The sequence below is a fragment of the Coregonus clupeaformis genome, chromosome 19 (assembly GCF_020615455.1).
Source record: "Coregonus clupeaformis isolate EN_2021a chromosome 19, ASM2061545v1, whole genome shotgun sequence".
In the NCBI taxonomy this organism is placed as follows: Eukaryota; Metazoa; Chordata; class Actinopteri; order Salmoniformes; family Salmonidae; genus Coregonus; species Coregonus clupeaformis.
Window position 1 is genome coordinate 31,034,053 of NC_059210.1, and position 25,752 is coordinate 31,059,804.

General features: G+C 41.7%; 1 protein-coding gene across 1 annotated transcript; it reads right to left on the bottom strand.

Moving 5' to 3' along the window:
* Positions 1 to 3,623: 3,623 nt before the first annotated feature.
* On the bottom strand, positions 3,624 to 25,187 carry LOC121532114 (secretory carrier-associated membrane protein 2). Its single transcript, XM_041837821.2, has 9 exons — positions 25,041 to 25,187; positions 13,141 to 13,218; positions 12,852 to 12,938; positions 12,373 to 12,487; positions 11,864 to 11,992; positions 8,756 to 8,915; positions 8,141 to 8,242; positions 5,103 to 5,220; positions 3,624 to 4,553 (listed from the first exon to the last, which is right to left on the bottom strand). The coding sequence occupies exons 1-9, from the start codon at positions 25,095 to 25,097 to the stop codon at positions 4,404 to 4,406; spliced, it is 996 nt and encodes a 331-aa protein (XP_041693755.1). The 5' UTR covers positions 25,098 to 25,187; the 3' UTR covers positions 3,624 to 4,403.
* Between the last annotated feature and the right edge of the window lie 565 nt (positions 25,188 to 25,752).

Below are 25,752 nucleotides of genomic sequence, written 5' to 3' on the forward strand. Positions count from 1 at the left end.
TACGGGTAGTCCCAGGAATCAAACTCACTATCCAGGCGTTGCAAGCGCCATGCTATACCAACTGAGGTAGGTGGTGCCATTCCAATAATGTCAAGAATAAGGTACTATATAACTCCTGAAGAGTTGGAGTGTCCTCTGCTGCTTGACCTCTCTCAACACACATCAGTCACTTTTTAAAGCATATTTTGTTTCCAAAATTCACCTACCGTTTCTGATACCAGTCATCCATCACTCCAAAACTGTACTCAATTGATTCAGAATCTATCTTTTAGACAAGATAGGCCTTGACCAGCCTGGTCCCTGATCTGTTTGTGCTGTCTTCCCAACTCCTATGGTCATTGAGTTGGCAAGAGCACAAACAGATCTGGGTCCAGGCTTTGACTACAACTATTGACAAGTAACACCCCAAACTTCCTGGACATAAAACCACAATAATATGTTTAGTCTGCAACGCCGGCCTCCTTCTCGCCTCCCTCCCTTCATTAACTTACCAAAGCTGTTCAGACTCAGAGCCTGTTCCTCGCCTCCTCCGACCTTAATTGCTTTGTTTGACGTATAAATAGCTACCCTGCTGTTTAATGTACCTGTAAAGCGTCAGGAGAATTTCCCTGGGTCTCTGTGTCTGGCAGCCTGTGCTCTGAATGAGCAGTGTGCAAGGTCAGGTGGTTGGCTGGGATGCTGTCTGGCCCATTTGTTGATGGCAGAGGTATAGGAGTAGGTGGAGGAGGAAGAGAGGAGAGATGACGAGGAAGAGGAGAAGGTGAAAGTTGGCTGGGTCAGTTGGCCCATTTGGTGATGGTGGAGAATAGGAAGATAACAGGAGGCTGGGTTATGTTATTCTGGGCTGCAGCCAGACTCCCCTGGAGAGAGAAGGAAGGGCCTTACCTGCTGTTCAGTCTTTACTGCAAAGTCACTGCAGCCCCAGACAGTGTATAGTAATAATAATTAGGTGGGTGCTTACATTTGTCCTATTTCTCACATGTACACCATTTTTTTTGCATATCCCACTCCCCCTGAGAGTGGGGTCAGAGCCAGGGGTCAGCCATTATTGACAGTGCAATTAGGGTTTAGAGTCTTGCTCAAGGGCACAGACAGATTTTTCACCCCTACTTCCTGCAGCTATGGTCAATGGGAAGGTGGCAGAAATCAATGAAGGCCACGCTGCATTTTCAACATTGTCCCCATTCGAATACTTTAGAATTGCATCCTTCCTTCCTAGTTTCCTAAACGTAAGCGGCATCTCTAGTCAAATGTAGAGCACGTGGGTTCTGATATCACTGGATTGGTAAAAGCAATACAACAGAAGCCTTGCTCTTATCTATCCAATCATGTAAGATCGTGATCACTTCAAGGAAATTAGGAAATTATGGATTTTAAAGAGTTTTAACAGGGCCTAAGAATCCAAAGTAGCCATTTGAGACATTACACAGGATTTCACAGAAGGTTTTTGTTATGTTAGTGAACTTATTTGTTATCTCAATTTAAACACATAAACACAAGAATTGTATCAATTAAAGCAACCATTTTTATTAGATAGACACTAAGTTAACTATAAACATTGAAATACAAAAAGGCTATATATAATTCTCCACTCCCAATACAATGCAGGCAAATGGTCATATTCACACAGATATTAAGAAAACCAAACATATTTCAATATCAATGAACAATTATTCAGAAAATTAAATATTTACCCATTAGTAAACCATTAGCTCGAATATTACATTCTTCATAATAGCATTATTGATTTGCTTAGTTGATCTCGGACAATTGTTACATTTAAACCGACAATGAATACATACTCCTATGAATGTGACAAATGAAAATTACAAAATAGATAATTTACATCAATCCATTCACAAATAATTTAGGTGCTGGTCTTCCTCTAGGACATTTTGGGAAAAATCTATTGTGTTACAGTAGCTAGGTTTCCATCCAATTGGCGACAGATTTTCATCCAAATATTCAAAAATCCACACAAAAACAATCCGCACATTTTCCCACAGGAGATGCGTTTCCATCAAATTGACTTGTTGTGGATAAAATGCTGTGCGTGATGACATAGTGGACATAAAAATAACATTTGCGGTTAAATTCCCATGTACCGAATAAAAAATACAAGTTAAATGGGTTTCCATCGCATTTTCAACTCTACTAATGGTTTTGTCACAACAAATGTTGCGTTACATAGAGAATGTGCCCACTCTGGTCTTGGCACGTGCACCCTAGCCAACAGCTCGCAGATACAGTGCAGGTAGCCTTCTACATGATGAGATTATTATGGACATATTATGGACAAAAGAGCAAGATTTTGTTTATTTGTCAAATGGCAGCCAAGCATCGATCATCACCTGAATATTTATTGTAAAGGTGTATCAACCTCATCACCTTGTACTTTCACCCCCTGTGAAGTTCATCATAATGTATTTAATCTGTAACCTAATAAACTGCATGCTTTCCCGAGTCATAATGGGAGGACCACACAACATGTCATCACGTGACTCCAAGTTTATTTCAATATGATGGTTGTTATATCAATATTTCGCACAAAAAATCATTTCCACCTCGATATCTCGCATAATTCATTTTATTGACACAAAAAGATCCCTAGTATTTTTTGTTTTGGCGCTATTTTTATCTGACATCTACTTTACACGCATAAAAATGGTTGGATGGAAACCTGGTTATTAAGAAATATCGGATTTATTGATTAATTTTTTTATCACTCAGCACTACTTTATCCAGCTTTGACTGACAACCACTTCCCCTCTGAAGTATATTTTAAAAATCAAAAATTGGAGCATAAAGCTATTTCTCATTGTTCACATGTTCAGTCTTAGTGGCAAATCCATAGAATACAATCGAGCAATCATTTGTAGGTTGGATTAGGAATGTCAATCTAATTGATACCTTTTTCACACTACTGAGCTGAGCCAAGCTGTACTGCACTGGCCTGGTTACGCATCCACTATAGTTGCCTGAACCGTGTTGGAGAGGACAATGTGAAAAAAATATTTGTCTCATAATTTTCTTTAAATTCTTCTTTAATTACGTATTTTTTCCCATAATTTGGTTAAGGCTTGGTTACCGTAGGAACCAATGGCAACAAGATGCAAACTCGAGAGATGACACCTCACAAAGGCACTAGTCAAGGCTTTGGTCAAGGCGGTCCACTCCAAAATCCAAGTTTGCCATATGCCATCATACCGTAAAAGTGGTATCACAGAGTGGGCCTTTAAATGTAAACAGAGTCTATTCCATACTATCTGTACTAAGATACCCATTGTTTCCATTGGTTTGAGATTGAGGCCGACACATTTCTTAGAATGCATGTGTAGTGGGATCACAGACATTGTGAAATAGACCACTTTGAGGGTATGAAAACGACAAACAAACTTTGGTTTCGGGGTGAACTGTCCCTTTAAGTTGTATGGGACAGTCTATGCTGACAAACCAACCTATATTCAACCCATTCTTACACAACACCAGTCTCTCATTGCCAAAGCCAATACGCAGACAAATACAGAAGGCTGATTGAAAACAAAGTACCTCATTTTGACGAGAACAACCCTTAATGGAATGGTGTAAATCTGAAGGCACGTTAGTTTGAGGTGATTTGTAAGTATAATGGCAAATGTGCATTTAATAATTACAGTAGCCCGGGTAACTACTAACCTAGGTGATTATCGTAGTCTTTCTAGACTGAGTACAGGCTAAACTAAACTTTATACATGATTCTTTTCATTCAGGTATCACCCTACTGAAAGCAACACTCATTCTCTTCATTGGCAAATTGAAATTAAAGGATGCTGAAAAGCCACCATTGTTGGAGTCCCAACAGGTGGTTACTTTACAACAGTCAGACATGCAAGAGGAATATACAAAGACTGAATTGACAACAAGCATAAGGCAAACAAAACACGCCATCTTCTTTATGACACAACCAGGGGAAACTTTCACACACATCCACGCCGGAGAGCATAGCTAAAAGAGAACATCCACACATACACGAACAAAGGGCATTGCAAAGAAAGTGCACATATACTGAATAACATCGCAAGATTCGCAACCATTCGACTTCATGCTTTCCATTCTGAAAAAGCACAGTGGGGAGTGGGGACAGTTTCCTACTCAAGTGCCCTTTTTTTGCTGTCAGGTGACCACAGCTCATATATTAAAAAACAGATACCAGATCAGGCCTTACAGAAGCCCCAGCAGACAGACTGGTGGTTAAGTCAATGGTGGTTTCTTCGACTGAGGCTCCATGGTGGGACCTATAAGGGATTGATGACAGCAGGGTGTGGGGGATCCATCCCCATCCCAGAAAGGTGGTGCAGTGGTGGTGGGGGTTGGATGGATGGAAGAGGGGATGTATCTGGGGGTTAAGTTAGCCCGGCCTGGGTCTAGTTGTTCCCCTGAAAGGCTCCGGAGGCGGCGGAGGAGGCTGCGGAGGTGGCGGCCGTCTGGAAGGACTTGTTGGTGAGCACACCCTGGGAGAACTCCTGCTGGGCCTTCTGGAAGCTGGCCCCGGTACGACGGTACTTGCTGTGCACCTGGGAAAGGAGGAGACTCAGGCATTAGGGTCTATAGATTCTATTTAGAGGTGGAAGTGCAATGAACTATGGTATTTGTAGTAGGGCAGGGACGATACCAGTGTCGCGATACTCGTTAGTATCGTGGCAAAGGAAACAAAACACGAAGCAGATTTAACTTCTTTAGGAAAACAGCCCTAATGTTTGAAAAAAACATCATTATGTTGTCATCCAGAGTCACATGTATTTATTTTCCAAGCTATAGCACACACTGTTTTACATACAGCAGTTTTTCTTTCTTCATTTTTGCCCAAATATCGCGATACTGGTATCATCCCGGCCCTAATTTGTAGTGGGATGTAGCAATCAGCCTTTATCGTCGAATGTAGAACACAAACTGAGCTAGTATGGTAGTCAATTGTAGTAATGTAGAGTACCAGTCATGTGCTCTAGTAAGAACAGTATACAGCAGCTTGAACAGAAGTGAACAATGGGATTTGTAGTCATGTCTATACAAGTTTATAGTAAAGCACCACAGTCATGTGGTCATCCTGAAAATAATACACATACCATCTTCAGTAGGATGATTGACAGCACAGCGCAGGTGGTGAAGAAGCAGGCCACCACGATCATGATGGCTCCCACTGCCTTGTTGGTGCCGATGATGGTGAACGAGGCGATCCAACCACTGGAATCAAAGCGAGGGATCAATATAGGGTAATTAGTTTCATTTAGTCTAATATGTGAATGTATTGTCCTATGAAATTATGTTATAAAATCTATTACGTTCAACATTTAACTATTCTATGGTTTACATTCACAATATTTATATCATTTCCCCAAATACTTTATTTCATTGTTGAAACATGGGGCGGTCTAAAAAGGTTGGTGTTTAATTTATGACAAATATTTTCAGATTTCAGATCAATTATATTAACTTATCAACTATTTCACAGCAATGCATCTGTTAAGTTCCGCTAGATTGTACTAAGCAATTCACTTTAGACAATGAACCTCCTGGAGGTCATCCTCAGCAACATACAGCATTCTGACTAAGAGCCAAATTGGACACAGAATAAGAAGCTTTATGTTTAATCAGACAAAGGAAAGCAGAACTAAACAGATGGATAGAAGGAAGTAAAAAAAGACAGAGGCCTTGGGAGAATCTCAATTGTATTTCCATGATTCCTGACCTTCTCATCCGATGGGTTCTGAGAGGGAGGTGAGGAAAGAGGACGCAAGGAATCAAGCAAATGCCATTTATATTCTCCCTCTTTTCGAATTCTGTACAAGTGCATTTTTCCTCCCTCATAGATCTGACCAGATTGTTGGACTGGTGAAGGCACTGTCATTTATCCAGCGACAAAGAGATCGGTGATTACACCAAAAGGGAGAAAAGAAGGATGCATTTTCTAGAACGTTCCAGAAACATCCCCTTTGCCGACCTAAACAAACAGATACAGTAAGTATAAGCAATATGGAGAACGGTCCCCTATGTCCTGTGGGGAGTCTAGGTAGAGACAGCACCATTTTGCTTACACCCATCTATCCTAATTCTCTGCCGACACTGAAGATGTAGCAGGGGGCTAGTGGTTGTTTCTGGATGGGGTTGTAGTATTGGAAGAGGGCCAGGAGAGAAGAGTTACTACAGGAAGAGCAAAAGGAGCCAAAGCCTCTCACTTACAGAGGAGTCATCAGGAGGAAAGAGAGACAGCCAGCGGGCTAGACGCTACTAGGAAGGCATCTGTCAAAGACATGACAAGAAGAGTGAGAGTGGAGATCGGAGATCGGGCGAGAAAAAGAGAGATGGAGAGAAATCTCAAAGACTGGCACGTACACTTTCGTACACACAAAGGCACACAAACAGGCGCAAACAAACATTGGCACATACACACAGGCATGCACAAAAACACATACGTGCACACACAACCCCCCTCCACCCCACACATACAGTGCCTTGCAAAAGTATTCATCCTCCTTGCCGTTTTTCCTATTTTGTTGCATTACAACCTGTAATTTAATGGATTTTTATTTGGATTTCAAGTAATGGACATACACAAAATAGTCAAAATTGGTGAAGTGAAATGAAAAAAAGTAAATTACGGAAAAGTGGTGCGTGCATATGTATTCACCCCATTTGCTATGAAGCCCCTAAATAAGATCTGGTGCAACCAATTACCTTCAGAAGTCACATAATTAGTTAAATAAAGTCCACCTGTGCACAATCTAAGTGTCACATGATCTCAGTATATATACACACACCTGTTCTGAAAGGCCCCAGAGTCTGCAACACCACTAAGCAAGGGGCACAACCAAGCAAGCAGCACCATGAAGACCAAGGAGCTCTCCAAACAGGTCAGGGACAAAGTTGTGGAGTACAGATCAGGGTTGGGTTATAAAAATATATCTGAAACTTTGAACATCCCACGGAGCACCATTAAATCCATTATTTAAAAATTGAAAGAATATGGTACCACAACAAACCTGCCAAGAGAGAGCCGCCCACCAAAACTCACGAACCAGGCAAGGAGGGCATTAATCAGAGATGCAACAAAGAGACCAAAGATAACCCTGAAGGAGCTGCAAAGCTCCACAGCAGAGATTGGAGTATCTGTCCATAGGACCACTAAGCCGTACACTCCACAGAGCTGGGCTTTACGGAAGAGTGGCCTGAAAAAAGCCATTGTTTAAAGAAAAAAATAAGCAAACATGTTTGGTGTTCGCCAAAAGGCATGTGGGAGACTCCCCAAACATATGGAAGATGGTACTCTGGTCAGATGAGACTAAAATTGAGCTTTTTGGCCATCAAGGAAAACCCTATGTCAGGCGCAAACCCAACACCTCTCATCACCCCGAGAACACCATCCCCACAGTGAAGCATGGTGGTGGCAGCATCATGCTGTGGGGATGTTTTTCCATCGGCAGGGACTGGGAAACTGGTCAGAATTGATGATGGCGCTAAATACAGGGAAATTCTTGAGGGAAACCTGTTTCAGTCTTCCAGAGATTTTAGACTGGGACGGTGGTTTACCTTCCAGCAGGACAATGACCCTAAGCATACTGCTAAAGCAACACTTGAGTGGTTTAAAGGGAAACATTTATATGTCTTGGAATGGCCTAGTCAATGCCCAGACCTCAATCCAATTGAGAATCTGTGGTATGACTTAAAGATTGCTGTACACCAGCGGAACCCATCCAACTTGAAGGAGCTGGAGCAGTTTTGCCTTGAAGAATGGGCAAAACTCCCAGTGGCTAGATGTGCCAAGCTTATAGACTTACAGCTATAATTGCTGCAAAAGGTGGCTCCACAAAGTATTGACTTTGGGGGGGTGAATAGTTATGCACGCTCAAGTAGTTTTTTTGTCTTATTTCTTGTTTGTTTCACAATAAAAAATATTTGGCATCTTCAAAGTGGTAGGCATGTTGTGTAAATCAAATGATACAAACCCCCCAAAAATATATTTTAATTCCAGGTTGTAAGGCAACAAAATAGAAAAAAATATGCCAAGGGGGGTGAATACTTTCACAAGCCACTGTACAGATTGAAGACATGCAAAAAAAAGACATCCATAGTGTCCCATTCACTCAGACCTGTCCCTCAGACCCACCTGTTTCCCCACTTGGGGATGCCCACAGACTGGATGACGAATAACACCACTTGGCAGAAGAACGCAAAGAAGAAGAAGAAGAAACTGAAGGAGCTGTCCGACCTGCAATGAAGTGAGAGAGAGCACACAGGGTTGAGCGAACTCACATTGGATGTCAATTCAATAACAGAATCAGGCAGTCCTTTGGGAAGTAAAACCCTTCATTTTGCACACTACTCTGTGCCTCCGTGTCTGCTGCTTGGTCCGTCCCTTACAGGTATTTGGCTATTGGACAGGATGCCATCAACATCAAAATGTCATGATCATTGCACTACTGAGCATGAAAGTCAATACTGACAAATAAAAAACAGTAAACCATTTCTATTGCAAGTATTTCCCCATCTGTGCCAAGCCAGCCTAGTGAACCTACTATATATGTTAACCTTCCTACAACACTGTGCAATGTTAAATGTTGTCCACCAGTGCCATGCAAACAAATTGGATGCCAAAATGTGCTATATACAAACCTGGTAAGAAATTAATTGAGATTGGGGTTAAAAACTGGAAAACTGTCCCTTTAAGCTATTACATAATTGTCTGCATCTCAACAGTAGGTCAGTCAATCCTGGTACTCACTTGAAGGCCTTGTAGACAGGTCTGTACCAGCAGAGGAAGGAGCAGGGGGCGAACAGGATGAACCAGAGGATGGACAGGCCAAAGTCCACGCCGTACGTGGCATCCGCGGTGAAGTAGGCCAAACATGCCAGCAGGTTGAGGAACAGTGTCACACAATGGACTGGAGGGAGGGAGAGAGAGGGTTGTGTTCAGTAGGCACCAAACGGAAGAAAACTGACTGAAACATGGTGGGGCGACCTGGTCTCATTTTAGTTTTCCGTTGCAAAATGCTTTAAAAAAAATTCTTTTGCATGCCCTTATGAACATCATGAAGGGAGACCGTGAAACAATGTAAAGCTGAGAGATGGTGAAAAGTGCTTAAGAAATGCAATCCATTATCATGTACAGTGAGAGAAAAAAGTATTTGATCCCCTGCTGATTTTGTACGTTTGCCCACTGACAAAGACATGATCAGTCTATCATTTTAATGGTAGGTTTATTTGAACAGTGAGAGACAGAATAACAGTTAAAAAAATCCAGAAAAACGCATGTCAAAAATGTTATAAATTGACTTAGTACTTGGTGGCAAAACCCTTGTTGGCAATCACAGAGGTCAGACGTTTCTTGTAGTTGGCCACCAGGTTTGCACACATCTCAGGAGGGATTTTGTCCCACTCCTCTTTGCAGATCTTCTCCAAGTCATTATGGTTTCGAGGCTGACGTTTGGCAACTCGAACCTTCAGCTCCCTCCACAGATTGTCTATGGGATTAAGGTCTGGAGACTGGCTAGGCCACTCCAGGACCTTAATGTGCTACTTCTTGAGCCACTCCTTTGTTGCCTTGGCCATGTGTTTTGGGTCATTGTCATGCTGGAATACCCATCCACGACCCATTTTCAATGCCCTGGCTGAGGGAAGGAGGTTCTCACCCAAGGTTTGACGGTACATGGCCCTGTCCATCGTCCCTTTGATGCGGTGAAGTTGTCCTGTCCCCTTAGCAGAAAAACACCCCCAAAGCATAATGTTTCCACCTCCATGTTTGACGGTGGGGATGGTGTTCTTGGGGTCATAGGCAGCATTCCTCCTCCTCCAAACACGGCGAGTTGAGTTGATGCAAAAGAGCTCCATTTTGGTCTCATCTGACCACAACACTTTCACCCAGTTCTCCTCTGAATCATTCAGATGTTCATTGGCAAACTTCAGACGGGCCTGTATATGTGCTTTTTTGAGCAGGGGGACCTTGCGGGCACTGCAGGATTTCAGTCCTTCACAGCGTAGTGTGTTACCAATTGTTTTCTTGGTGACTATGGTCCCAGCTGCCTTGAGATCATTGACAAGATCCTCCCGTGTAGTTCTGGGCTGATTCCTCACCGTTCTCATGATCATTGCAACTCCACGAGGTGAGATCTTGCATGGAGCCCCAGGCTGAGGGAGATTGACAGTTATTTTGTGTTTCTTCCATTTGCGAATAATCGCACCAACTGTTGTCACCTTCTCACCAAGCTGCTTGGCGATGGTCTTGTAGCCCATTCCAGCCTTGTGTAGGTCTACAATCTTGTCCCTGACATCCTTGGAGAGCTCTTTGGTCTTGGCCACGGTGGAGAGTTTGGAATCTGATTGATTGATTGCTTCTGTGGACAGGTGTCTTTTATACAGGTAGCAAGCTGAGATTAGGAGCACTCCCTTTAAGAGTGTGCTCCTAATCTCAGCTCGTTACCTGTATAAAAGACACCTGGGAGCCAGAAATTTTTCTGATTGAGAGGGGGTCAAATACTTATTTCCCTCATTAAAATGCAAATCAATTCATAACATTTTTGACATTTTGACGTTTTTTCTGGATTTTTTATTTTTTTATTCTCTCTCACTGTTCAAATAAACCTTCCATTAAAATTATAGACTAATCATTTCTTTGTCAGTGGGCAAACGTACAAAATCAGCAGGGGATCAAATACTTTTAGTAGTCGTGAGGGTTCAAATTATGGAACTCATACTACGATCTCTCAATTCTTATAGGCTCAGATTATTTAGATCTTCTTACAAAAGAAACCCAATGCCAATATATCAGCATTCATAAGAGCTGTTCTAACTTATAACAAATACGGCAATGTTTTCCTGTAAAAAAAAAAAAAAGAAACGGCCTCTTGTTTTGCATTTCTCTGTAACAAAACCATGCTGGCTCTGTGCATACCAGGAAAAGTCTATAAGGCCACATATATAGATAGTGGATGTACATCATGGCTTAGTTCAATTTAGCTCTATGCACTGGTCTTGCATGTACAATAACAAGATACCAACATAGTTAGCTTTGTTATGAAACGCATTCCTCCTGTTCCTCCTGTTCCCCATAGTACATTAGTCACACTGACAAAGACACTCACAATGGCAACCAACACTTTAAAACGCAGTCTAAGCCTGGGCCGGGGGGGGGGCTAACATATGGAATTGTTTTAAGAGTGTCATACCATGGATCATTTAGCCATTTGATTTAGAATTTTATGGCCCCTGTAGGTATAAAAATATAATAAATAAATAAATATTTGATTAAACATTGAATTTGGCCTGACTGCAATTAGCCCATAGAATCACATTGAATAACAGATCCATACATGGAAAAACATACATTTTTCATCCCTGTACCAGGTTAGCTTCAGACGAGTCTTGTGGGCGTTGTAGAGCAAAACCTGTACGTGTTCATGAAAGTGTCAGCTTTCAATGGTGGAGTCATATTAGTTTGTAGCCCAAACCGTTCGGATGCTACAGACAGAAGTGGGCACATCGGCAGTACCGACTTCAGACGAGACCCGTGAAAATAGCCCAAACTGTTCAGACTCTGCAGCCGTTTTCATGAGAAGACCGATTTTCGGGATGTATCCTGGTCTGACAAACACCGCTGTAGCTCTGCCACCTTCGACATCGGCGGATGTGGTGGATTGAGACATCTCTAGCTTAAACTGACAGATTTTGGTCATTAGATTTCTGCGCGGATATCGACTCTAGGGGGTATTAGGGGGGGGCAGTGCTTCACATTACAATATACCTTAAGTCAGCATCTTTGCGGTATTTAACAAAGTAACAAACCAGTCTCTGTGGTAGTACTGCATGCATGCATACGCACACACAGTGTACTTACACATCCACAGATAGTAAATCATCTTGCAGACCCTCTGGTACTCCAGGGGAATCTCCTCTGAGAAGTCCTGGTAGAAGCAAGGCTTAATGGGAAAGACCTTGGGAAGAGGTGGCCAGTTGTTTTCTTTGCCTATTAAAATAGAAATTCATTGATTTAACATGTCATCAATCACTTTTTCCAACAGCTCCATTGCAATAACTTTAAATGTATCCTGGTTGATCCTCATCTTTCCATTCATGAATTAGAATTTCTATTCACTTCCTGGTTTGACTGAAATGAAGTGGACATTGACCCCATCCCTGCTGTAGAGGTAAGGATTGGTGTCTGAGAGGCAGGGTTGGGGGTCAATTCCATTTCAACTCCGTCTATTCAGGAAGTAACTTCCTGAATTGTTTGAATTGAAATTGACCCGAAACTTTCTGAGAAGGTAGGATATCTTCAAAGGTAGAAGGTGAGAGGTCTATAAGGTGTCCCATGTATAGGGAGAGAATAGAGAGAATGGGAGTGACCTGTGGAGGCACCCCTGCTCTGAAGTTCCTGCTCTCTGCGATCCAGGTCTGCAGCCTTCCTCTCCAGCTCCTCCTGCTGCCTCAGCAGGCTGGTCTGGGCTGCAGCTGCCGTGGCCTGCATTCCAGGAGGGGAGAGAGGATAGGTCACATTTTGGCTTCAACGTTGGCTGTATGGTTCACATGCATGTATGATATAATATTAACTTAATCAATTACTTATCTCATGAAACCACACAAATAGTTTTAGGCAAACAATATATGAGTTTGCTCATGGGAGAGGTGGGTGGCCCCTTTCTGTCCACTGAGGTAATTTCTGGACTATATACACCTGTCCATTTAGGGAACCCCTTTTGGCACCCCCAGAAGCAAAAAGTTCCATATAGCTTCTTCAAATCAGTATGGAAAGGTAGAGAGTCTCATGCGAAGACATTGATGGCTTTTGGTTTCATAGTAAACTAGTGACAAGCGCCATCACTGACCTTTGGGCTGGGATCTGTGGATGGCTGGAGCACGGCAGGCTGGGAAGGGTTCTTGGAGGCCGGAATGGTGGGCCCTGATAGGCCAGCCTGAAACAGGAAATACACATGGCAGACCAAAAAAAGGTGGGACAAACACCAACATACAATACTGTAATCTGTGATCAAATGGGCATCAATCTATTCAACATCAGTTACTGTAGTTTTGATCAGTGAGTTGTTTGGTTTGTTGTATTATAGAGTGTCTGTGTGTGCGTGCGTTCATGCCAGGGTAAAAAACAGGTAATCTTACCGTCTGATGGTCTGGGAAAGGGTTAAATTGCTCAATGTGGTCTACACCAGAGTTGGTCACTTGTGTAACTGAGGGATCCTGAAACAAAACAACAAATTGCTCTTCATTATATGGGCAATTCCACAGTTATGCTTCGACTCAAGATTTTTCACTTTAAAATATATGCCACACAAAAACAATTGATTTCAAAGTTTAACAAACTATACAACTCTATGCACAGGGACTACTTTGAACAATTTACACAGAATTTCACAAAAACACATTTATTGGAAGAATTGTACAGCTGCATAATTTTATGCCAATACGTTTTCCAAAAACTCTGTTAAATATCTTATCTGAATTAAGATTCAAAGATGTCTGCAGAAAGAATGGGGTGTCAGCTATGACATGACACCTTGGGTTTGAAAAAAATGGTTTTGGTTATTGAACTATAGTAGGTGAAGTGGATTTACATCTGGTAACGGAATTACATCATGGGTCCCTGATCTGTACTATACAGAAATGCATAATTATGGATATATAATTATCTTCATGGTGATGCATCCTGAATAGGTACACAAAGGTAGAAATATGCAATATCCTTTTTTTGCATATATTAGGTATTATTCTACACACTGGCTATTATTGTAATGAGCTCCGCCCCCAAACAAGACTACATTTGGTTGGTCTGGACCAGACCAAATCGGAAACAATCATAGACATCTATGTTTCACATGTTTGGACATTACAGCACAGTAGAGTACACTATAGTACAGTAGATATGTTAAGTACAGTACAATATGCTGTACTCTACTTTTCTTTACAAATTTGAGAAATATAGACGTCCATGATTGGTTGAAATTTGGTCCGGCCAGGGCGGACTGACCAAATTTCAACGTCCATGGATGTCCAGGGTCGGTCGGTGCTCAGTGGGTGAGGATGCTTGTTACAGTAAATGGAAAGACGGTAGGTGTCAGTAAGAGCTGGTAGGTGTCAGTAAGAGCTGGTAGGTGTCAGTTAGAGCTGGTAGTTGTCAGTAAGAGCTGGTAGGTGTCAGTAAGAGCTGGGAGGTGTCAGTAAGAGCTGGTAGGTGTCAGTAAGAGCTGGGAGGTGTCAGTAAGAGCTGGTAGGTGTCAGTAAGAGCTGGTAGGTGTCAGTAAGAGCTGGGAGGTGTCAGTAAGAGCTGGTAGGTGTCAGTAAGAGCTGGTAGGTGTCAGTAAGAGCTGGTAGGTGTCTGTAAGAGCTGGTAGGTGTCTGTAAGAGCTGGTAGGTGTCAGTAAGAGCTGGGAGGTGTCAGTAAGAGCTGGTAGGTGTCAGTAAGAGCTGGTAGGTGTGATATTAACTGGAGAGAGAGTCTGGACAATCTCTCTCTCTCTGTGTGTTTTCACAGTCTTGCTTTGACCACCAGAAAGAAAGAGGAAAAAAAACACAGTTATGAGCTGAACATAACAGTATACAAGTGGAACGGAGGACAGTAGCAAGTTACCCAACTGTGGTATGTGACTACTATGATTTCCCATTGTAGCCAATTCAGTTGCAGTAATTCCAATACTGATCTTTCGATAATTCAGTTACCAATTTGGTAACAGAATTACAATTTTTAAATCACTTAAATAATAAACAAACAAACTTGATATCAGTAAAAACACTAAAACTAAATGGGTAGGTCTACCTTCAGAGAAATTAGAAAATATCTTATGTGGGTTTCTGGTAACGGAATTACAAGGCAATGTTTCTTGAATTTACAGAAGTTAAATAATTTCTCCAAAAACAAATATACGTGTTGATATTAATTGCCGGGGGTCTTTATTTCAAAATTTGTGTTTTGATGCATTTCTAATAAATGTTAAGACTTTTTCTGGTAGATAACCCCTTATCCATCTGTTTGACCAAAAATCTAAGCCTTTGCTTATTCCTAATTTTTTGGATTGAAAAATGTTTAAAACATTTATATGTGCCTTAATTTCTCAAAAATAAAGACTCTTAGCTTTTATTTGACATAATCCTATAAACTTCACGTTGGTGCTCATGGGTCCTTTTAGATGGAACTGCCAATATGCAACACTCTGCTCAATCTTATTATTACGTTCAACATAATTGTCTCATCTAACAGGCCTATCAATCCATCGCAGGAAAGATTGCGCTGCAACAATGGCATTGTTCATGTGACATATGGACTGTTGCCTTTCATATCAGAGCTCATTTAAAGAGACTGCTTATGCATTTTTGTGATATTTCAAGAGGTCGAATAGCTCAAGAAGTTTCATTTCCTGAAGTAAAAAAAAGTATCAAAGGTAAGTCAGGGACAACCACATTCAACCCTGAGTCCAGTTTGACTTGATATTTCAGTGGGCATCAGAAATCGCATCTCTTTATTACTAAGTAGGCCGAACTACCATGGAAAGAAAGCTGAGGTTTTTGTCATTAACCACAGTAATAACATGCCTTTGATAAATCATTCATAACATGGGCTCCGTCCCAAATGGCACCCTAACCCCTACATAGTGCACTACTCTGATCAATAGTAGTGCACTAGAGTGCCATTTGGAATCGTTGATTAACAGCTGTATGAAGAAAGCAGTGCTAAACATGAATTGACTCTTATCAAATAGGGTTGAGGGGAAGAGAGCACTAAGATTGTTGTATACGATTTTAAGGACGAAGTATTGATGTTAGCCTCTCTTTACGGGACCGTTAAGTAAACTTAAAGTAAAGGCCCATTGACTCAAGGTCTGAGAGCAGAGTAATACAAACAAACAAAATCCAGAAGAGACATGGGGGTTGATATGAACAGGTGGGAGTCAGTCTGCTCTCAGCACATGATAATGTGTCACACGAGGTCATGAAGTCATGTGACACATAGGCCTTATACTCTGACTTGCGTAGTAGCCATCAGGCGCTCTATTGACACACCTGGCAGCTTTCCCAAGAAGGATGAAGAGACATCCCTGCCATTTAAGAATTCAATCAATTAAATAGATGGCAAACCTTGGTATTCATTGGTGACCAAAAATATGGATACATTGCATTCAGAAAGTATTCAGACCCCTTCCCTTTTTCCACATTCGTTACAGCCTTATTCTAAAATTGATTTTAAAAAATGTTTTCCTCATCAATCTACACACAATACCCCATAATGACAAAGCGAAAACAGGTTTTTAGAAATGTTTGCAAATGTATTACAAATAAAAAACAGAAATACCTTATTTATAGAAGTATTTAGACCCTTTGCTATGAGACTGGAAATTGAGCTCAGGTGCATCATATTTCCATTGATCATCCTTGAGATGTTTCTACAACTTGATTGGAGTCCACCTGTGGTGAATTCTATTGATTGGACAGGCCCACACCTGTCTATATAAAAGGTCCCACAGTTGACAGTGCATGTCAGAGCAAAAACCAAGCCATGAGGTTGAAGGAATTGTCCGTAGAGCTCCGAGACAGGATTGTGTCGAGACACAGATCTGGGGAAGGGTACCAAAAACATTTCTGCAGCATTGAAGTTCCAAGAACACAGTGGCCTCCATCATTCTTAAATGTAAGAAGTTTGGAACCACCAACACTCTTCCTAGAGCTGGCCGCCCGGCCAAACTGAGCAATCAGGGGAGAAGGGCTTTGGTCAGGGAGGTGACCAAGAACCCGATGGTCACTCTGACAGAGCTCCAGAGCTCCTCTGTGGAGATTGGAGAATCTTCCAGAAGGCCAACAATCTCGCCTTTATGGTAGAGTGGCCAGACGGAAGCCACTCATCAGTTAAAAAGGCACATGACAGCCCGCTTGGAGTTTGCCAAAAGGCACCTTAAGAACTCTCAGACCATGTGAAACAAGATTCTCTGGTCTAATGAAACCCAGTTTGATCTATTTTGCCTGAATGCCAAGCATCACATCTGGAGGAAACCTTGCACCATCCCTACGGTGAAGCATGGTGGTGGCAGCATCATGCTGTGGGGATGTTTTTCAGCTGCAGGGACTGGGAGACTAGTCAGGATCGAGGGAAAGATGAACAGAGCAAAGTACAGAGAGTTCCTTGATGAAAACCTGCCCCAGAGCGCTCAGGACCTCAGACTGGGGCAAAGGTTCACCATCCAACAGGACAACGACCCTAAGCACACAGCGCAGGAGTGGCTTCGGGACAAGTCTCTGAATGTCCTTGAGTGGCCCAGCCAGAGCCCGGACTTGAACCAGATGGAACATCTCTGGAGAGACCTGAAAATAGCTGTGCAGCGACGCTCCCCATCCAACCTGACAGAGCTTGAAAGGATCTGCAGAGAAGAATGGGAGAAACTCCTCAAATACAGGTGTGCCAAGCTTGTAGCGTCACACCCAAGAAGTCTCAAGGCTGTAATCGCTGCCAAAGGTGCTTCAAGAAAGTACTGAGTAAAGGGTCTGAATACTTATGTAAATATGATATTTCAGTCGTTTTTATTTTTATACATGCAACATTTCTAAAAACCTGTTTTTGCTTTGTCATTATGGGGTATTGTGTGTAGATTGAAGAGAACATTTTAGAATAAGGCTGCAACATAACAAAATGTGGGAAAAGTCAAGGGGTCTGAATACTTTCCGAATGCACTGTATGTTTGAGGTAGTTTGGGAAACAAATGATGATGGTACAAACATACATAAACCTAATAATGATAATAAGGTATAGGCCTAACAAACAAGAAATACCAGAAGGGATGCTCTCTGAACAATGCAGTAATAACAACAAGGGTGTGGTGTTCTCTGTAGAGAAACCAGTGAACTAGCCTAGTAGCCTATTAGAAAGTAAGCTTTGACAATGTCACACCAGGCATTCCTTTATAGGCTACCCTGGCAGTGTGTGTGTGTGTGTGTGTGTGTGTGTGTGTGTGTGTGTGTGTGTGTGTGTGTGGTCACCAATGATTACCAAGGTTTTCCAGTTCGACAAACCCACAGCTAAGGTAAACTCATATCTAATCCACCGGCAAGTCAGACTTCATATCCTCATCATCATTGAGTAATAATGCCCAGAATTGCAATATCAGACATAGGCTGAGCTATTTGTTCAGGCGCATACACACCCTGTAAGCAAACAGTCAGTACCATTGTGCACTAGAGACAGTGAAACTACAGTAAGAGCGATTGCTTTGCAACTACTAGCTACCATTGAAGTAATTGTAGGTCTAAATCAAAATATGACGTGGTTACAGTAATACTGTTTTTCACTGTAAAAGTAGCAAACAGAGCATGCTATACAGCCTACTTGGTATTTGTTTTCTGTAAGTTTTGATTTCAACAGTGGATATGATTTATTAAGCCTAGATTTTGCATTCTGTCAAGATTACACACTAGGCCAGTCCTTTTACTGATAGTGTCGTAGACATTTATCACTATACTTATTAAAAATCAAAGTTCTTCCAAAGTTTTTGTAGAATCAAGATAGACTTTTTTACACAAAGCAACAAAAGTCGAGCTGGTCTGCAGAACAACTGCCTTCCCAACACTCAGCCCTCAGTTTATATACAGTTCTATTCCTGCTCATTTTACATACTTATTAGCTTAAACCAGGGGTATCAAACTCATTTTAGCTCAGGGGCCACATGGAGGAAAATCTATTCCCAAGTGGGCCGGACCGGAAAAATCATGGTATATATATAACTTAAAAACAACAACTTCAGATTGTTTTCTTTGTTTTAATACGATCAACATACAACATAAAGCTGGAGCCTGAGGACAGTGTGTCCAAAATAGTACAAGCACAACATCACTATTAATCATAAAACACGTCAAGTTTATTTGAACATTCTAAAGAAAAAGAACACACAAACACACAATGCCTCAGTGATTAACAGAACTGTTTCACAGATCACATAACTATATCAGGGTGTCATTTCTCAGGCAGAAATGTAGATAAAAATAATGAAATCCTGTTCCCCAAACAAGTGCAAGAACCACAGAGTCAAGAATAGGTTAAATATACAAATAAAATAAAAATCTATTAAAAACAATAGCACATCAACATAAAAACATATAAAAATAAAGCTGGAGCCTGAGGACAGTGTCCAAAAGCACAACATCACTATTAATCATAAAACACCTCAAGTTATTTGAAAGTTCTGAGGACAAAGAACACACAAACACACAATGCCTCAGTGATTCACAGAAGTATATCACAGATCACAGAACTATATCAGGGTGTCATTTCTCAGGCAGAAATGTAGATAAGAATAATGAAATCCTGTTCCCCAAACAAGTGCAAGAACCACAGAGTCAAGAATAGGTTAAATATACAAATAAAATAAAATCAATTAAAAACAATAGCACATCAACATAAAAACATATAAACATAAATCTGAAAGCGTTGCTCAAACTCCCGTAACAGTCCCGTTATTTTATCTTTGAACCGCTTCATGTCTGCCACATGTTGGGTCGCGCACACATTTTTCAGACAGGGGAAGTGAGCTGCATCACCACCGGCAAGTTGCGTCTCCCACAATGACAGCTTCAACTTGAAAGAACGTATGCTGTCATAATACTGCGTGACAACTTTGTTGCGCCCTTGCAGCTGTTTGATCAAGTTATTCAGGTGCTCTGTAACATCCACCATAAATGCAAGGTCCTGCATCCATTCTGCGGAATGAAATTCTAACACTGGTTTGCCCTTTTCTTCCATGAACTGTTCAATTTCTTCTCGTAAATCAAAGAAACGCCTCAGCACAGCACCTCGGCTTAACCATCTTACCTCAGTGTGGTATGGCAGGCCATAGATGTGGTCTTTCTCTCTGAGAAGGCTGTCAAACTGACGGTGATTCAGGCTTCTGGATCGGATGAAATTAACAGTTTGGATGACCACCTTCATGACGTTATCCATCTTTAATGACTTGCAACACAAAGCCTCCTGGTGCAAAATACAATGAAAAGTCAAAAAATCACATCCTCCATTTGCAGATTGCACTTTCTCTCTGAACTTTGTCACAACGCCTGCTTTTTTCCTTATCATTGAGGGCGCACCATCTGTAGCCAGGCTGACAGCGCGGGACCAGTCCACTCCGACCCTGTCCAGCGCGCCGACGAGTGCTGTAAAAATATCAGCTGCTGTCGGTGACGGTCAATGTGTCATCAACTCCGCGGATGAAAATGGCCAGTTGTGCAACATCTGTAATGTTCGTGCTTTCATCAATTGCAACCGAAAACGCAATAAATGACTTTACTTTTTGCTTCAACTGGCTGTCCAAATCCACTGAAAGATCGGAAATCCTGTCTGCAACTGTGTTTCTTGTCAGGCTGATATTTGCAAAAGCCTGCCGCTTTTCAGGGCACACAATCTCTGCTGCCTTCATCATGCATGTTTTTACAAATTCACCCTCACTAAATGGTTTTGAAGCCACTGCGATTTCATTAGCAATGAGGTAGCTAGCTTTCACTGCAGCGTCACTGATGTCTCGGCTGTGAGTAAACACAGACTGCTGTTTCTTCAGACTCGCCAACAGTTCATTCACCTTCTCTCATCTCCGCTGTCCTTGAAAGTTGTCATATTTGTCGGCATGAAGACTCACAAAGTGGCGACAAAGGATATATTCTTTCAGCACTGCAACATGCTCTGAACACACCAAACATACAGTTTTCCCATTCAATTCCGTGAATAAATAGGATGACCATTTTTCTTGGAACACTCTGCACTCTGCGTCCACTTTTCTATTTTTTGACAGAGACATATTGGGGCAATGAGGGTGCCAAAGCACATAATGTTAAAAGTAGAAGCCGTAATAAATATCGCGGGCAAAACAAAGTAGCTCATTGGCTGCACGTGCTTGACCTACTTGCTCTGCCCCGGTATAAACAGTTTGCTTGCTTAACACAATTGCTATTGCGCCATCCAGTGGACGCAATTGGAACAGCAGTTTATTTTATTGAAAAATTGCAGCACATTTTTATACTTTACAATATATATATATATATATATATTTTTTTTTTTCAAAATCATCTCGCGGGCCGGATTAAACCCGTTTGCGGGCCTGATCCGGCCCGCGGGCCGGACGTTTGACACCCCTGGCTTAAACCCTCCCAGCTTAGTTCCTCCACCATTGTTTCCAAGCTTTCATCTTTTGACCGCTCCGCCCACTCTCTTAATTTATGATAGTGGCGAAATCTGACTACTCCTCCTCCTATGTATTTCACTTGACAACGATAGTGGCAGAACCAAGCTTTCTCATGTAAAAAATAACAGAGCCATCTCCTGGCTCTGCTCTGTTTATTCCAAAACATATCAAATCGATACTTCAATATGGTTTAAACATGGCAGGTCGATAACCCATTCTCAACCATATACATTTAAGACATTCCTTATGCATTGCCTCATGTCTCAATTCTCAGACATGTACTGTTTTCATGCATAGTGTATATTTCCCACACATAGTGAGAATGAGCAGGCCCATTCCAAAGTGCCATGTCCTGACTCTGGCTCAGCCTCCCTCCTTGTGTACCACGCTCTGTACCACACTCTGTACCACACTCTGTACCACACTCTGTACCACACTCTGTACCACACTCTGTACCACACTCTGTACCACACTCTGTATTCACTTAGTTGTACTGCTTGTCTTTATGATTAACTATGTTTTAACTTTAAATTCTGAAAATATTTACTATGTTTAACATCTAGTCTACAGAAAAATACCCAATAATGGCAAAAGTACTGAAAATTAGTATTGTACACTACAGTATGCAGCATCCTATATGCAGAAGTATTGTTATTATATACTGTACAATACTCAAATGGGACTACGCAACCAGCCTACTGTTTAATGGATTTACCAGCTGTGGCTCTAGCCAATAGAAGACGTTTGCTCTACTCTACATAGCAGTCACAGGAAACATTACAGAGTTTTGCAGTGTTGGAAGATCTGTAGCCTACATTCGGACAAATTCAGCCTACTGCTCTTGATCGAACAGAGAATTGATATTCATGCCTAGCCTATATGCTAGCTGGCTGATGTGCAATTGAGTTTGTCCAGCTTACCCCTCTCACACTTCCTTGATGGTCAGTGTGACCATAGGCTTGTTCAATTAATTTTGTTGAGGTCTATAGAGAGATAGGCCCTTTGTAAAAGGTGCAGCTGAACTGTAGACCTACAGTCTAGACATCATGGAAGCTATGAAGTCAGTCCCCACAGCCTGTTCTCAAACTAGACGTAACATAGTACAGTAGACATACATCCAGGACACTAAAATTTCACTGAACAAAAATATTAAACAACATGTAAAGTGTTGGTCTCATGTTTCATGAGCTGAAATAAAATATCCCAGAAATGTTTCATACGCACAAAAAGCAGATTTCTCTGAAATGTTTTGCACAAATTTGATTACATCCCTGTTAGTGAGCATTTCTCCTTTGTCAAGATAATCCATCCACCTGACAGGTGTGACATATCAAGAAGCTGATTAAACAGCATGATCATTACACAGGTGCACCTTGTGCTGGGGACAATAAAAGGCCAATCTAAAATGTGCAGTTTTGTCACACAACACAATGCCACAGATGTCTCAAGTTTTGAAGGAGTGTGCAATTGGCATGCTGACTGCAGGAATGTCTACCAGAGCTGTTGCCAGATAATTTTATGTTCATTTCTCTACCATAAGCCGCATCCAAAGTTGTTTTAGAGAATTTGGCAGTACGTCTAACCAGCCTCACAACCACAGACCACAGACCACGTGTAACCACGCCAGCCCAGGACCTCCACATCCGGCTTCTTCACCTGTGGGATCGTCTTGAGACCAGCCACCCGGACAGCTGATGAAACTGTGGGTTTGCACAACCAAAGAATTTCTGCACAAACTGTCTGAAACCATCTCAGGGAAGCTCATCTGCGTGCTCGTCGTCCTCACCAGAGTCTTGACCTGACTGCAGTTCGGCGTCGTAACCGACTTCAGTGGGCAACTGGTGACCTTCGATGGCCACTGGCATGCTGGAGAATGGCTTTGTGTGGTTGAGCGGTATGCTGATGACAACGTTGTGAACAGAGTGCCCCATGGTGGCGGTGGAGTTATGGTATGGGCAGGCATAAGCTAAGAACAACGAACACAATAGCATTTTATCTATGGCAATTTGAATGCACAGCGATACCGTGACGAGATCCTGAGGCCCATTGCCATGCCATTCATCCGCCGCCATCACCTCATATTTCAGCATGATAATGCACTGCCCCATGTCGCAAGGATCTGTACACAATTCCTGGAAGCTGAAAATGTCCTAGTTCTTCCATGGCCTGCACACTCACCAGACATGTCACCCATTGAGCCTGTTTGGGATGCTCTGGATCGACGTGTACGACAGCATGTTCCAGTTCCCGCCAATATCCAGCAACTTCGCACAGTCATTGAAGAGGAGTGGGACAACATTCCACAGGTCACAATCAACAGCCTGATCAACTCTATGTGAAGGAGATGTGTCACGCTGCATGAGGCAAATGGTGGTCACACCCGATACTGACTGGCTTTCTGATCCACAACCCTACCTTTTTCTTAAGGTATCTGTGACCAACAGATGCATATCTGTATTACCAGAAATCCATAGATTACGGCCTAATGAATGTATTTAAATTGACTGATTTCCTTATATGACCTGTAACTCAGTCAAATCTTTGAAATTGTTGCATGTTGCGTTTATATTTTTGTTCAGTGTAGAATTATATGTTATTTCATCATGAATCTCATCACAGGCAACTTTAGCAACTTCTTACTACTTTTTAAGCTACTTTTTTTTAGCTAACCCTTCCCCTAACCCCTAACCCTTAGCCTCGCTAACATTAGCCACCTAGCTAATGTTAGTGTTAGCAAAGATACTTCAGAAGAGATGGGAAACTCCATTGGAATTGTATTAACGGCCATTATTTATGTTGCCCATGCTACGTCAATGGGCCGTGCGGTGTATTCTGGGCGATTCTGGGACAAGGAGAGTTCTCCTTCAAGGAGTGAATGGGAGTCAATTGGGCGCTAGCTCAAAAACCCAACATTAGCATGAATTTTATCAACAAGAAATACAACATTACAAATATTTTCTGAGATGTGAGATAATTAAGTTGCTATCTGTAATATTGTATAGCTTTGGAATCGTGACATTACGTACTTTCGAGGAAAATATGCACGTTTCTCGACTCATACCATGACTTTGAGAAGGGATTGCGTGACGATTATCTTAGCAACTGCATGATGCAGCATGACAACGTGAACGCGATTGGTCGATAGTCTGCTGGTTGGGGCATTATATATATATTCCTCCATTCATTGCCCAATTGGGTTCCTATCGCCTCCTTTCTCTAATATCTCTGGTGTTAGCAACCTAGCTAATGTTGCCACAACAAATTGGAATTTGTAACATATCATATGCTTTGCAAATTCGTAACATGTCATACAAAATGGATGATGACATCCACAAATTAAAACATATGAAACGTAACCTATCATACCAATGGAGTGTCTCGGATTTACATTTACTATGTTACGTCTATCCCTGAGTTCAGGTTGTTCCCCATCTAAAGGTAAACTGAATTCTGTAGGTTGAGATTCATGAAAAACAGATGAGACAGACGTGTTCACTGACAGTAGCCTACCCTAAGAACGTATAGCTTATGCCATGGCGTGCTAGCTAACTTGTGGAATTCCATATGATGTTGAGAAAGAGTAGTAGACCAGTCTTATCAGTTTGTAAACTATTTCCTTTATCAAATGTGCAATTTTAGCCACATTTGCAACTTCCTGTATCTGAGAGAACGGCGAAACCCCACCCTCATTTGCAGACAATGACAAATTAGTGGCTGAAGCTTTGTCAATCATGCCACGTCGCCTGAATTAAGACAAACCCAGAACACACCCGACAGGTTTCTTTGTGTTACTTTTTAGCAAATCTTGGTTAAAAGTTAGCAGCAACTTTGTATCAACTCTGTGGAATTAAAGGTTCTTACTTGGAAAGGGTTGACATTGGACGAATCTGCAAATGGGTTATCATCAAATCCCGACATTTTAATGGCGTTTTATAGCTCTCCTCAAAGTATAAACAATACACAGTCCTCCTATCGCTTGATATGCTCCTTTCTTCTCGCACTGGTAACTTCCTGAAATGGAGTTTAGTGCGCAGACGTTATTTACGTATGAGATGACATCTACTCACGTCATTTGGATAGTCAAGTAAAGCGCGACACCCTTAGATCAAAGTCGTTTTTTTTTTAGATATGTCATGTCTCAGATTTATTTACAATACAAATAGACAAAACATTTGCACATGTTTTTGATACTAATTTGAGGACACACTTCGATGTGTAATAATGACACTAGCCAGGCCTATGATTAAAAACACAATAATTTGGAAACATTCCCTACTTAGGCTAATGTTGACAAGGTCAAGGTAGATTTTTTTTTATAGAAATGTTATTGTCATTTTAACAGTAAATTGTAGCAGAGGGAAATGCAGACATAAATGTGTGTTGAAGGTAACATATCCATGCCACGTTCTAGACAACTGGGAACTCAGAATTCGGAAATCTTCCGGTCGGAAATTGGAGCTCTAGAAAGATGACAGACTATCCGACTTGGAATTCCGAGTAGGATGACCATAAAAAAAAAAAATCTGCGAGTTCCCGGTTGTCTTGAACGCACTGATGTCGGAAGTCGGAGATT